This window comes from Mustela lutreola, chromosome 10 (genome assembly GCF_030435805.1).
Source record: "Mustela lutreola isolate mMusLut2 chromosome 10, mMusLut2.pri, whole genome shotgun sequence".
Classification (NCBI taxonomy): Eukaryota; Metazoa; Chordata; class Mammalia; order Carnivora; family Mustelidae; genus Mustela; species Mustela lutreola.
This window is the reverse complement of record NC_081299.1, coordinates 93016947-93032166: the sequence shown is the minus strand read 5'-3', so window position 1 is coordinate 93032166 and position 15220 is coordinate 93016947. Positions and strand designations below refer to the sequence as shown.

General features: G+C 44.3%; 1 protein-coding gene across 4 annotated transcripts in view; it reads left to right on the top strand.

Moving 5' to 3' along the window:
• Positions 1 to 15220, top strand: part of AKNAD1 (AKNA domain containing 1) — a 37521-nt gene that overhangs the window by 21829 nt on the left and 472 nt on the right. For 2 of the 4 annotated variants that reach the window (XM_059137470.1, XM_059137467.1), the window contains 7 exons: positions 2363 to 2443; positions 2532 to 2623; positions 5684 to 5781; positions 9853 to 9975; positions 10071 to 10178; positions 12440 to 12521; positions 14692 to 15206. In XM_059137470.1, the coding sequence (XP_058993453.1) occupies positions 2363 to 2443; positions 2532 to 2623; positions 5684 to 5781; positions 9853 to 9975; positions 10071 to 10178; positions 12440 to 12521; positions 14692 to 14899 (792 nt within the window). In that variant the 3' untranslated portion in view covers positions 14900 to 15206. Of the gene's footprint in view, positions 1 to 2362; positions 2444 to 2531; positions 2624 to 5683; positions 5782 to 9852; positions 9976 to 10070; positions 10179 to 12439; positions 12522 to 14691; positions 15207 to 15220 lie in introns of those variants that run through there. The other 2 variants (XM_059137468.1, XM_059137469.1) reach the window with 2 other exon arrangements.

The following is a 15220-nucleotide window of genomic DNA, read 5'->3' as shown; positions in this document are numbered from 1 at the left end:
GCCCTGGGTTCTGAAACCAACTGACACCTTGGATGTCAGTGCTGGTGACAGCTGCTGGTATGGCTCTTGTTTCCTACTCTCAGAGACACTTGCCTCGGGTACCTGTTCCAGATCAGGGCTTCTCCAACTGCAGTGCGCCCAGGAATCTTGTGTTAATCTTCCTCCATGCAGGCTTTAATTCGGTGGGCCTGAGGTGAGCGTGCAATTCTGTTTCTAACAAGCTCCCAGGTGATGCCAGGGCTGCTGGTCTAGGGCCCACAGCTTGAGATTATTTCATTATGAATGAGCTGGAAGTACTGGGATTAAAAACACATGGGTCTAAAAGGAGAGCAACAAAAGAATAATGTTGGTTCAGAGCTCACAGTTGGCAAAGACTTGACAGAAGAAGAGTTGGAAGCTTAGGAAGGTGAGGAGACTTGCCGGGGACAAACGTCAGGGGACACTGGATCCCAGGTCTCCCAGTTCAGGTGGAGGGCACTTGCCTACATTCTGCTCATGTAAATCTGCCTTATCTGTGAAGTGGAGGGGTAACCCTCAACCCCTAAAAGTGAGAAATGATCAAAGAAAACACGGGGCAAATTCTTTAATTTTTAAATTATAAAAACAATTTATGCTTATTGGAAAACAAACGAGAAGATAAAGTATAAAGAAGAACATTTCACAGAGAGAAAAATCATAGCTAATATGTTAGTGTGTATCTGTCTAGTCTTTTTTTTCTTTTCTGAAGACACAAATTTTTGCAAAACTGGGATCATGCTATATAGTTTTGTGATGCTTTTTTTCTTTTAACATTTATCACATGCACCTCAACAATCATGTAGAATGAATCTACAGCTTCATTTTTAAGGGCTGCATTGTATTTCATTACCAAGTCACTTAACCAATCCCTTGTTGACGGACATTTGTTTTTTTCCAGTTCTTTGATATAACAAACACTACTTTAGGAACATCATTTTATATGCAATCTTTGGGCCATACTTGATTATTTCCTTAGACTAAAAACTTAGGAGTGCAGTTAAAGAGGCAGAGTGAAAATTCTGATAAACTGGCCCTTAGCAAGGTGTGTCAGGCCCCAGCTGTACATCGGAAAGGAGCTGTGTGTCCCCCATCTCCCCAAGCCCACCCTGGGAATCTTCTCTTTTTCTTTTTCAACCTTTGTCAAAGTGATAAATGAAACTGGTGTCTCATTGTTTTCACCGATATTCCTTAGACTGTGGAATTTAACTCATTTTCATATGTTTCTTGGCCATTGCCACCTCCTCTTTGGCAACATCAACATTTTAACTATTTGCAAAACCAAAACCACAGCCTCCTTCTTTTAAAGGCAGACAAGTTGGAAAATATTAGGAACAAATAATGTTCAATATTGAGATTTTTATTATACCAAGGGCTCTGACAGGTTCACAAAGGAGCAGGAAAATTGTGGCTAAGAACATGAGCAGAAGGGGAGAGTTCAATCCCAGTTCTGCCACTTACTCTCTGTGACCTTGCCAACTGGCTGAAATTCTCTGAGCCTCAGGATGCCCGGATGGCGAGAAGGAACAAAGGGGCACCTGGCCCAATGAGCAGTTAACAAATGGTTGTTTCTGCTAGTAAGGAAACACTGAAAATCTCCAAAGAAGTGATGGACAAAGGAGATGAACTGAAAGTCACAAGTAGGAAACACAGCCAATAAATAAGCACATGGGGAAATGTTTATCTCCTTTAATAACAGAGGCAATTAACATGAGGTGCCACCTCCCCGCTTCTTAAATTAACAAAAGCATTTTCAAGGATAATTCCTGAGGCAGCAAAGGGTGTGCTCAAACTGAGCTGCCCACATTGTTGGCGGCTGTGTAATTCTTACAGCGTTTGCGGAAAGCAATTTGGCAACAGGTATCATCACACAAACATGTTCACAACCTTTGACCTACACATTTCCTAAGGAAGTAATTCAAAATATGGAAAAAGCTATCTGTACAACGATGCTTGTGCCAGCATTGTTTATAATGGGGGAAGAAGAGCACATTTTCTGTTTGCAGAAAGGGTAAAACTGTAGTAAAAAATACACTCTGGGTGGTGTCAGGCCTTTTGGTGAAGTAGTGTAATTTTTCTGTGTTAAAAAGGGACATATAAACAATAATTTCAGCCTCTGAATAGTCCCTAAAGCCTGTTTTAATTTGTAGTTGAATGCATTTCTTTGGAAAAGCTCTTAGAGCTCTAGGAAGAGTGGTCAGATTGATGGATTTAAAAATTATCTTCCTAAATCTGTTCATCCTCCTGCGGAGCCTGGGGTAATTCCAAACTAAGGAAAGAAAAAAAAAATTTAAATGTTTGGAGAATGCAAGAGGCCAAGCCAGTGTTGAAACATTCTCTCTTTAAGCCCCAGGCCATTACAGCACAGACCCCACCGAGGGAGAAAGGGGAGAAATCGGAGAAATCCAAGGGAAGGAGTCCCGAAGTGGTGAGTTCAGCTGCCTCTGTGCGTGAGCGGTGGCGGCCTGAGTCACTTCCTTGCGCGGAGCCACATCTGTGTGTGCTTTGTGGTGCAGGAGAACCCCAACACCACCTCGGGAAACCAGGACCCAGACCACGCGCAGATGACCAGTCCAAGCTGTGCCTTTTGCCACGGAGTTCTTGAATGGTGAGGGCTTCTTGCTGCTGAATCCCTAGGATGGGTGGGAGCCAGAGCCAGGATGATAGCTCCAGGGAGAGTGGGCGTCAGATGAATTGAACAGACGCCAGCAATCGCTGGCTAAGTTTCAGAATCACAGATGGCAGGGCTGGGCAGGCCCCGCCTCCCTCTCGATGCACTAATCGCTCTCGCGGTGGTTCTCCAGTGGGGTGAGCATCAGAGTCATCAGGGAGATTGTCAAATAATGCGCACGCTTCAACTTCACCTCCTGTGTCAGCCTCACTGGGACTGGAGCGCTGGTAGGAATACTTCTTTTAAATCTGCTCCAGTGATTCTCAGAAGTTCCCCCTGGTTAAGAATCGTAGCTACAGCATACACGAAGGGTCGCTAAGTCCTGTACGCTCCGTCAGAACATTACCCAAAGGGGAGAATACCGTGCACCATTTGTAGACCACCTCCTGGTGATGAATGAAAATCTGCCCTTTCCCTCCTTCTGTCCCCAGTCCCACTAGAAGTAAACCTAATTCCACCTCTCAGGGTTCACTTCTACCCATTCTTGAGCAAGAACTCTTCCAGAGGTTAAGAAGTTGTAAATTGTGTAAAAAAAAAAAAAAAAAAAAAAAAAAAAACTATCGATATAAAATCCTAAGGAGAAATCTGTAATGTTCTTGAAACTTTAGTTGGCTCGCTCGTTAGCCCATGTGGATTCAGAATCATTTATTTGCTGCTTCTGTCTGTTAGTGAGAGGCGTCACCTATATGCTCAGGAAGTATCCTGGATGCAAGCCAAAGCTGGGCTAACTTACCTTGGAAAGGTCAAGAGTCAAGGAGGGAGGAGATGTTTAGAAACTATTATTACATACACATAATAGGCTCTAATAGAAGCAGATGACAAGGTCTGAAGTTCGAAAGGATTCCACCACGGGAATGGGCGCTTGTCCTAAGTGAATGTCCGCCCCCCGCCCCCCGCCCCAAAACAGAAGGGTGTTTGTGTTAAAAATGGCCATGCATCATCTGGTATGGACAACTGCTTTAAACCAACATGCCAGTCATCAGCTTTGACTCTCCTTTAAATATAAGGGGCAGTAATAACACCTACTCCTTGAGACACCCCAGACCAACTATTTTTATTTATTGAATGAAACCAAGGTTTTGGAATTTTTTAAATTGTAGTAAGTATAATAAAAACAATTTGACGTTAAAAAAAATGTTTTAATTAAGCATGCAACGTATTGAATGCTTCTCTTTCAAATTCCTAGTCTAGACCCTACAGATACTTTTTTTTTTTTTAAAGATTTTATTTATTTATTTGACAGACAGAGATCACAAGTAGGCAGAGAGGCAGGCAGAGAGAGGAGAAAGCAGGCTCCCCGCAGAGCAGAAAGCCCGATGCGGGGCTCGATCCCAGGACCCTGAGATCACGACCCGAGCTGAGGGCAGAGGCTTAACCCACTGAGCCACCCAGGCGCCCCCAGATACTTTTAAATACCAACTCAGGGACCGATGTTCCAGACTTAATTTTCTCTTTGATGACAGGCAAGAGGAAAGGAAAAGCACAGCCAAGTGTGATGATCAGATCTAACAATGAATGTATGACTGGGGTACATTCATTTATAAATTGAAATTTATAAATTTATAAATTGATTTATAAATTGAAATCTTGGTAAACTACATAATACCTGAGGGATTAATTGAACAAAGGACTACATACACTCTTTATTCTTCTAGAAGATTAGATATCTCTCAGATAGGATATTGCTTTATGAAATTTGCTGATATTCAAGGGATATTTATGTATATGCAAATAGATGATAAATATGCTACAAATAAAATGCATATCCCTTTGTGCTATGTCTGAAGCAGGATTTTGGATTTAAGATTTAAGATTTTGGATTTTAGCTACTTTGTCCTTTTGGGAACCTGTCTCCTTAAGTAGACTCGCCCTTAGCTTTTATGTTTGGCAAGATTTTAGTGCACAAATAAGCTTAAAAGAGGCAGAAAAAGAAAGTCATGCATGGGACTGAACTCTCTTGAAAGAGATCCAAGTTTTCCACTTTGGAGAGCAGATGTTCAAATGCCCCGAAGGCAGAGGGTGGAGACAGAAAACGAGGTGTGAGAAAATATGTGAGTCAGGAGGAAAGCACGTTTTTCCAAGGGGAGGGGAGGGACCCAGCTTCTCAGCCCCCAGCTCCACCAACTCCAAGCACAGGGCCCCTCTCCACCGGAGGTCAGCGGGCCTGGGTGCGGTTGAGGGATGCTGCGTAGGCCAAGCAACGCCTGGGGCTGCTCCTCCTGTGCCCTGCCCTGGTACCCTGCTGCACTCCCCCCCCCCCCCCCCCCGCCTTCTTTCACCAGCTCTGTCTAGGACATCAAGGGCACAGTGCCTTCCACACTGAGAACAAGCAACTTTCCTGGAGGGCTATTACTGTACCTCAGGGGCTGAGCGAGGGCTTTATTAAGAATTGTGATGGATTAGAATTTCTCTCAAGGAGTTAGAATTTCCATGAAGAAGGAGGGAGGCTGAAGCGAAAGACAGGTCAGAGAAAGTGTCCTGGTAAAAGACAACTGGAAGCGATCTTTCTGGTGCCCCCTGGTGGCCTTGTACAGCTGAAATCATGCTCGCTGGATGTTCTGGACACATTCAGCTTGCATGTGTGGAGCCAAAGCCATGTGACCCAATACTGACAGGAAGCACAGCTTCTTCCCCTGAAAAGAGTTGATTTTGAGACATGAATATGAAGAAAACTCCAAATTTTACAATTCCATGCTTCAAATTTCTACATTGCATGTGTGTGCATGGTGATTAGATATTGTCCTCTGGGGAAAAAACAGATTTATTTTTTAACATTTAGTATACATATTCTTACTAGGCCAGGTGGTGCTGGGTACGGTTTCTTATAGTGAAGCTCTCCAAAAGGCAGGTAGAGGGATCTCTGTGTTGAGGACAAGACGCCACTCCTGCATTGTCCCAGGCTCTGATACAAGAAATTTAACATTTCAGTTTTACCAGTATGCTCACGATCTCTAGAAGTGGGCTTAAAGTTTATGGGATCTTATGCACCTTTTATAGGAAGGAAAACGCGGAGAAAAAAGGGCACAGGAGCACCAACTGTGGAAGGTGTCCCCCCGCCATTCAAGAAAAGTCCCTGCATGCAAATTCGATTCACAGTAAGTTGAGGGGCCTGGGGAGGTGGGGGCTCCATCCTCAAGGTCCCCCTCCATGGGTCTGCTCCCTGCCGGCAGACCACCGGCCACACCAAGCAGCTTTACCCAGATGTGGGGGTTGCAGATTGTATGTTTTTGGCACTATGTAAAAAATTAATAATGGAATAGATTCAAATGGATCAAATGTGGTCAGACAGGGTGAGAGCGCCTCCTGTGTCTGTGCGGGAGTCCCAGGACTCCATGCACTCAGTTGTGAGGTGGCCTTAGCTCTGGGTGTCATCCTTCCAGCATGACCCAGAATCCCCGCCTGCTGAGCTTCCTGGCCATGGGAGACTTGCTGCCGACTTGTCCATACACATTTCACAGAAGCAAAGAAAGAGAGCTGGGAGGCCGGGACAGCACGCAGGGCATGGAATTCAATGATATTTTTAGTCAGAGGAGCCTTCCTCCAAAGGTAGTTTAAGCAGAAAAACATCCCCAGGCAGAACCACCCTGCCTGAGGAAGAGGTGAGGCCGAGGCCTGCCTGTTCAGGCAGCTCCCAGCCTGAGGGTCCCCACCCCAGCCCGGTCTTCCCTGTTATACACGACAACCCGGGGCCAGAAAGCTAACGAGGCTTGTTTACGCTCATAAGAGTGATTGGCCAAGTGGTGTTCTTTCTGCTCTGTCATGTGTAGTTACTACTTCTTCTCAGTAGATGATTCATTTTCAATTTCTTTTTTTAAAAGATTTATTTATTTGAGAGAGTTACAGGTAGCGAAAGAGCACGAGCAGGGGAAGGGGTAGAAGGAGAAGCAGGGAGCTGAGCTTGCAGGGAGTCTGACACAGGCTCCATCCCAGGGCCCTGGGATCATGACCTGATCATGACCTGAGCCAAAGGCAGATGCTTAACCGACTGAGCCACTCAGGCACCCCAATGATTCCTTTCCTAATAGTCATAGTAATGTTTCATTGATTGAACACCTACCAGCTGCTATACCAGGACAGGTTTTCCAAGTGTGGTCAGAAGGCCCAGAAGGTCTCAGCGGGGCTGTGAGGCCCTCTCTTTCCTAGCTACATCCCCGTGCAAGGCCAATACTGCAACCGATTGAATGGAGATGAAGTGGTGGGATCCAGAGCCTTCTATCATGCCAGATACTCAAGTCACTTGTCAAAACATAAAATACAGCCACTCTTTTAATTTTTAAAGATAGCTCTTTTGGGGCGCCTGGGTGGCTCAGTGGGTTAAGCTGCTGCCTTCGGCTCAGGTCATGATCTCAGGGTCCTGGGATGGAGCCCCGCATCGGGCTCTCTGCTGAGTAGGGAGCGCTGCTTCCCCCGCCTCCCCACCCCCCTGCCCACCGCCTGCCTCTCTGTCTGCCTCTCTGCATACTTGTGATCTCTGTCACATAAAAAAATAAAATCTTAAAAAATAAATAAATAAAAATAAAAATAGCTCTTTTGCATTAAGAACCCATTATTTGGGGGCACCTGGATGACTCAGTGCGTTGAGCGTTGGACTCTTGGTTTCCGCTCAGGTCATGATCTCGGGATCCTGGGATGAAGCCCTGTATTGCGCCCTGGGCTCGGTGCAGAGTCGGCTTGTCCCTCTCCCTCATCTTCTGCCCCTCACCTCCATGAGCACATGTGTGCGCTCTCTCTCTCTTAAATGAATGAATAAAGCTTTTAAAAATTAAAAAAAAAAAGTTATTTTGTCAGCATGAAATGGTTTACTGTTGGTTGTAAATGATGAACTAAATCAAATATTTTTAAATGTTTCAGTTTAAAATTCTACTTGAAAACCAAAAAGCCTTAGGACTATCAATTCAGTCTTGGAAAGATCTGAATGATTTTTCACTAGCAAAAATGACTTGAAATTTATAATAGATATCTCTGTACCAGTCCATCTTCAAACAACTGAATGCCATATAACAGCTCTTCTCCAATGCAGGGTGAGATTTTTCACCACAGGTCAAAAAATGGCATATATTATGATATATGATAGATAAAAACTGTAATAAGCAAAAGCTCTTTAGGGTTCTTAATTTTAAGAGTGTAAAAGCGTTCTGATGTAAAATATTTGAGAACTGTTGACATGGTGCATAACATTTAGCAATCCTTACATCCCTGTAAGTAGGAATTATTTTTATTTTACAGATAAGGAAATGGAAGCTCTGAGAAATTTAGTAACTTGCCAATCAAAGAGCCGGTATATTTCTACCGCTGTGTAGTAAAGTATCTCGAAACTTAATGGTTCAAAATAACAAATAAATTCAAACATTTTCAGAATTCCTATGGGTCAGGAACTTGGGAGCAGCTTAGCTGAGTGATTTAGGCTCAAGTTCTCTGATGAGGCTATAGTCAGATGTTGGCCAGTATCGCCATCATCTGAGGGCCTGACTGGGACTGGAGAACCTGCCTCTAAGATGGTTCACTCACATGGCCATTGGAGGAGGTCTTAGTTCCTCACCATGTGTACCTCTCTAGTAGGCCCACATTGAATGTCATTATGACATCACAGCCAAGAGATCCAAGAGAAAGACCAAAATGGAAGCTTTGGTGTCTTTTATGACCTAGTTTTGGAAGCTATACATCAACATTGTCCTTTTATTTGTGAGAAGCAAGTCCTAAATCCAGCTCACACTCAAGGAGTGAAGAATTAAGCTCTGCCTTCGGAAGAACATATTGAAGAATTTGTGGAAAAATTTTTAACCATCACAGCTAACTAATAGCAGACCCGGACTTCAAACTCAGGTCTATCTGAACCTCATGCCTTTCCACTATACAACCTTCTCAGGGTATGCCCTCAATCCTCTATTGCAATTTCTTTGAGTTATGGATTGAGAAGGAATTCAATGACTTTTTTTTTTTTAGGATTTTATTTATTTATTTATTTATTTGAGAGAGAGAGAGAGGATATGCACAAGTGGGGGTAGAGAGGAGCAGAGGGGAAGGAGAGAATCTCTAGCAGACTCCACACTGAGCATGGAGCCCGACTCAGAGGGCTTGATCTCATGACCCTGAGATCACAATCTCAGCCAAAACCAAGAGTCAGATGCTTCACCAACTGAGCCACCCAGGCGCCCCTCAGTGGCTACTGACTGAGATATGGAAAAGAAAAAACATCTCTAGAGCTCATTCCATTGTGACTTATTCTTTGAAAGATAATGTTACAAATGAGCATAATTACCAGAGCAGTGAGGCAGGTAGCATTGGCAGAGACTTTGTCCCCTGGTCTCATCCCTCCTGGACCTGAGATGTTGCTTGGACATCCAAGCCTGATGTGCTCATCCGTCTGGCCCAGGCTCTTACACTCTAGCCTTACCTGGAGTCCTCCATGGTCCACAACCTGTGGGGTTCTAGACCTACGTTAGATATACACGCTCTCAACTGTTAGCCTCTGTGGCATGGATAAAGACAGAGCTATAATTCAGTTGCCCATATCGGCGTATGGATTTGATGAAAAGAAAAACCATCTTTCCAAATGTCTGGGTGACAAAACACAAGCTCTTGGCCACAACAGGGTCTGAGAAAAGAATGTGGGTGTATCAGGGCAAATCTGGAAAAATATCCATCTTGCATTGTTTTTTTAAGATTTTTATTTATTTGACAGAGATCACAAGCAGGCAGAGAGGCAGGCAGAGAGAGAGGGGGAAGCAGGCTCCCTGCTGAGCAGGGAGCTCGATGCGGGGCTCGATCCCAGGACCCTGGGATCATGACCTAAGCCAAAGGCAGAGGTTTTAACCAACTGAGCCACCCAGGCACCCCTCCATCTTGCATTTGTAGTTGATTCTGTGGGCCACATTTTCACAGACCCATCAATTCCACAGACCTTCACTAAGCACCCCCATGTGCAAGGAAAATCTTAAGATTTTCATATCAAATCTGCTCCTTATCAAAACATCTCTCAGTTGTCATAAGGGGATTCCAAACATCATCCCAAGGCTGGCAGCTCCCCTTGGGAACACAACTGGGGAAGTGGAACACTCTGGCACCAACTACATACCTGGCGAGGTTCAAGCTCTACTCTCCACACCACATTTTATCACTCTGATGAAAAAACTCACACTTTCTTTGTGTAACTTGGGCTTTTTCAGGTTCTGATGCAGGCTCCAGCTGCTCTTCTCTTTCTGGGACTGGACTGCAAAGTAATCAGTGTGAGATCTGTGGCACTAAGAGTCATAATTCCAGAAGAGTCTGTGGCAAAAAGCCACTTGAAGGTGAGTGTGACAAAGGGGCCTTGCAAGGAAGGCGTTAAGTGGGCACGGCTGTTGTTTGCCGGCAATGAGTTGTATTTTTCATCTTTTCTTTTTAGAATTTCATTACAAATACAACATGCCAGGACAGAATTACTTAAATCCTAATGAAAGTAGTGCCTTTGTCAAGCTCTGCTTTTTAAACGAAAATAAAAATTCTTCACCTTGTAAGTACATCTGCTGCACGATCTCATCTTTGTAAGCAGGGTGGTCTCCCAGGCATGGGGGACCTGTATCATACCGACCACTGCTTCCCTTTGGGGTGGGGGATGCCCTGCCCTTTCCAGTCTGCTCCTTGGTTCTCTAGTACTCACCTGAGGCTCCTGCATCCTGGATGGCTAGAGGCTGGGCCAGGGCTGGGAGACAGAAAATCCTGGCAATAATGGCAATAATGGCAATAATGGACCTTGAAACTTATTATGTGCTAACTCAGTGTGAGTAGGTAACAAATGGTAAATATTTACTATACAAATGACCAACCAAAAAGTCGCCACTAGTATTGCTATTATTCAGGAGTGGTGAAAGCTTTAAATATGTCCCTACTAAAAGTTGGCATGTTAAAAAAAAAAACCAGACTATTTTTACACTCCTTAAACATCATTTTGCTAATTTCAACGCAAAATTTTGCTGTCACTGGAAAAAATTAAAAACCCACAAACATTTATTTATAAAGATGAATAAGACACAGCTCCTCCCTCCCCAAGGAGTTCTATGAAAGGAACTCATCCCTCAAAAAGTAAAGTTCATGGCAAAATGTGGTGCTAGAATTGTAAAGTCAGAGTGTGCTAAGGGAACAAAAGGGAAGGAAGGAACTACTCCACGTTTTGCTTCTGAATGGCAGCCGTATCAGGTTCTTTTAACATCCTCTCCTTGTGGGAAACCTCCAGCTCTTTCTCTCCTTATCTGTGGACAGGGCATCAGGGAGAATGTTTCTTATCTTTCACAATTGCCAATTTCCAAGATGAAAGAATGCCATTTATCAGATTGAACTCAGCTGTGTGCCTCTTATGTCCCCAGATGCCAAATCCTTCAAGTGGATGTGTTCTGTCAAGATGACAGGCACCAAAACTCTGCAGAAGTAACAGAGCAGATTTTTTACTATCTCTTTGGCCTTTGGGTTTATAGCCCATGAGACTTGTCATTCCAATACATGAGGGAATGAGGGGTCAACTGAGTCACTGGAAGTGTGACTTCGAGCCACATTAGTAACTGTACAGTGGCCGAGAGGGTGGAAGTCTTAGAGAGGTATTGCTCAACATTGAAAAGAACCTTCCAGAAATTGGAATGGAGTGGGCTTTTGTGGGAGGTCGTGAGCCCCATCTGCAGAGATGTCTCTACAGATCCCATCCGGAGACAATGTACTTTGTCAGGATGTACAAATCTGTAGGCCAGACTAGAACTGGAGCAGATGACCCTATGGTCCCTCCCCAACTTTGAGTTTCTATGTTTCAAATAAAATCCAAAATTGTATTTGGAGACTAGCAAAGGATTCAGACTAAACTCATTAGTATCTCTGCTCACCACAACTTAGGTTTGGGTGGTCAACATGTCTAATTTGGACCTTCTGGCTTCTGCTCTGCCTTCCATGTCTGAGGGACAATGTCTCCCAGTTCCCTTATCAAATGGGACCCTCCTGAGGGGGAGTGAAGCCTAGCTATAAGAGACTGGTGAATAAGACAGGAGACCTGGGAAGGAGAACCAGCAACAGAGAAGGCAGACTTACTGGCCACTACTCTTCTTTCTTCCTTTCCCTGGCATTCTTGTCTTCCATGGTGCCTTTCCTACATTTATCTTTTTTGTTTAGTCTATTTTCTGGAATTGTCTTAGTAACATAACTTAGTTTCTGACTCCTAGAAAACTTGCTCCTGTGTTTGGAGAAGACCTCAATCCCCGTCAAGGGGATAATCCCTCCACTTGTCAGATGAAGTAGTTGAGTCCACAGAAACTGGATGGCATGCTCAGGTGTCACACAGCTAGCTCCCAGCAAACCTAAACCTAGACTCCTGGTCTCATGGCTACTGATAAAACCCCTGTTAAAGGTTGATTTTCTTAAGATAAATGAGTTAAATTTCTTTTCCTGAATTCAGAATACCTGATAGAAAGTTCTTTGTTTTCTATGTTCCCCAATTTTCTTCTTAAAATTTCATGAAATATTTCACACAGAAAAGTCTGGGATCATTTTTTAAAAAGATTTTATTTATTTATTTACTTGACAGAGAGAGATCACAAGTAGGCAGAAAGGCAGGCAGAGAGAGAGGAGGAAGCAGGCTCCCTGCGGGCAGAGAGCCTGGTATGGGGCTCAATCCCACATGCCTGGGATCATGACCTGAGCCGAAGGCAGAGGCTTTAACCCACTGAGCCACCCAGGTGCCCCTGGGGATCATTTCTGATGCTCTGAATTTAATCATAGCTAACTAACATCTTTCAGCTCGTTCAAAGCCAGAATGGATCTGTTCCCAGACATTGAATCCAAAATCCTCTCATGATGAACATGAGCCCATACCAGGAAAGTAAGTATTATTTTATTATTAATAATAACAAATATGACTACCCACTAGTTGGGTACATACAATGTGCTTAGTGCATGAAATTACTGGCCCAAGATCACCTAGATCATAAGTAGTTGAGCCAAGATTCAAATGAAAGTATGGCTAATACTTCAAACATACATGTATTCATTCAACAAGTATTTGAGTGTTAACATCAAGGTCCTGTGCCAGGTTCTTAGGACACAGTGAAAAATTAAACTACTGTCCCTGACCTCATGGAAGTTACTTTCCTGGTAGAAGAGCCAGTCTTTGTAAGTGCCAAAAAGAGGGTGTACCGAGTACCATTACCTAATTTGGGGGTTCAGGGAAGCTGACCACCAAAGGATAAGTATGAATCAATTAGCAAGGGGGTGTAAAGGTAAGAGTGAAGCCATTCCAGTTTAAGAGAGCTTGCTGGAGTGGGAAGGCCCCCTGGCAAATTCCAGAACAGTGCAGTGGTTGTGTCTGTGGGGCATGATGGGGCTGGTGAGGGGAAGCTGGTGGGATGGGCAGGGCGAGACCATGCAAGGGCTTGTAAGTTACAGGAAGGATTTCAGACTTTTGAGTATAATAAGCCAATGAAGTTTTTAACCAGGGCGTTTTTAAAGTTTCCTAGTATTTTTAAAAGATCATTCTAACTACTAAATGAGCAGGAATGGAGTAGAGGAGTCAAGGATTGGAGCACAGAGGCCAAGTAAGAGGCTGGTGCAATAGTCCAAGTGAGATGATAGTAGCTTGTTCAAGAGTGGTAGAGCAGGAGAGAGAGAGGTCTAGTATCCAAGAGCTATTTAGGAGGCAGAATCAATAATAGTGTAGCAGAGTGGTTAATAGTTCAGGCTCTGTGCTCATTCACTAAGTCTGAACTCAGTAGCTACTATCATAATGCAGTGTAGTGTTTAAGAATGTGGCCTCTGGTGACATCTTGGTTTGCATCTTCATTCTGTGTCCTTGAGCTGGTTGCCTGACCTCTGACTGCCTGCCTTTCCTCACTATATTTCCCCAGTATTCCCCAAATGGGAATTATAATAGTGCCAAACTCATTGAGGATTGGGTCAATACATATAAAGCACCTGGAAAAGTACCTGGCATTCAGCAAGTGATGGCTGTTATTGTTGATCATGGTGACCAACTGGATGTGGGGAGACAGAGGACTCTGAAGCCCACACCCTTCCCGTTGCACCACATTGCCTTGCCCTGCCTGGAGTCTTTCATTAGCTAGGGGCTCCCGATGCTGATATTCTCTGATGCTCTCAACTGGATGGTAGATTCAATGTGTTAAACTAACCTGTAGAACCAAGTCGTGTGAATGTGGCAGGGGAGAGGAATGAAGGGGGGCTTCGGGTCATAGCATTCGGAGCCACTTTCTGGAGATGACTGCCGCAAGTGTTTTATATACCAGCAAAGTACTGCTTAACAGAAGGAATCTCAAGCCAGGGGGAATGTGAGGACGAATCCATGGCCCATGTGTCAACATGCAAGGTCTTATGGCATCTCTTAGTATGGTTGTGCAAAGCATAACATCAGGCAGTGCCCTTCGCATAGACTGTAAATGAAACCTCCCAGAGCTATGCAGTGCACAACTGGAACAACTGTTACATGGTGACAGTGGCCCCCATTATTCACCCAGCCCATCAAGAGACAGAGTGATACTTCTAGTTTAGTAGTCCAGGGGAGCCTGTTTAAAGAGGTGCTGCTTTTATCTTTCTACTGCTGCTGCCTCCTTGCTCTAAGATCACTGGTGCTAGATGAACTCAACTCAAAGTGCCTTCAATTGGCAGATTTGTGTGCATTTGTTTTATAAATATGCAGGGTAGAAGGCAGCCTCGAAAAATAATGAAAACTGAATAAAAGTCGGAGTTTTGCCTCTTTCTGTGCCAATGGAAGACAGATTCTGGGAGAAAACACCCTTCACGGTCATGGAACAAATCATTTCTGTGGTCAGCCACAACAGGACTATGGGAGCTACAAAAGGCAGATACTGCACAAACTCCTCACCCCCAACACACACACAGTCATTCCTGAACCACTACAGAGCTAGAGGGAGAGGGGAGCTTTATACAATTATGCTTTTGCCTTCCAGAAACAATCTTAAGGTTTTCAAGACCTATAATTCAGACCTTGCTACACCCTCACCCCATTTCCACTCCTGCAGGATTTTGGGAAGCAAGTCCTTAACCAACTTTGGCAGTATTGAAGAAACAGAATCTGAGGTGAGGAGCTTCAGGAAAAAAACCATTCTAGAATCCTTGCAGCTTTTAAGTATGGTCTTGACCACAAAACTGATGGCTTTTAAATTATTACATTATGGGGGGACCAGAAAACGCTCCACTAAAATCAACTTGTGCTCAGCACTAACATAAAGACACACAGCATGAGCAGCTACATGGTTGTATTATTCCTAAATTGGTTCCAAGGGAAATTTCCTGGAGAAAGTGTTTTGTGGGTGGTGCCTCAGCTGCAGGATCCCTTGGGCCGGGAGTGCAGGCAGCAGCTTGTTTCCAGCCGCTCACAAGTCTGTTCCAGTGACAGTGGGGTTAGAGCTGCCTGCAGTTCCCTATTTTCCAGTCAAATCCCAGGCCATTTCAAACGCTTTCAACACAAGCACTAGTCTCCGTGGGTGCCCTCTCAGGGGTTATGACCCTTCCGTCTCCTTTGACGACCCCCAAGAGCTTGCCTTCTTT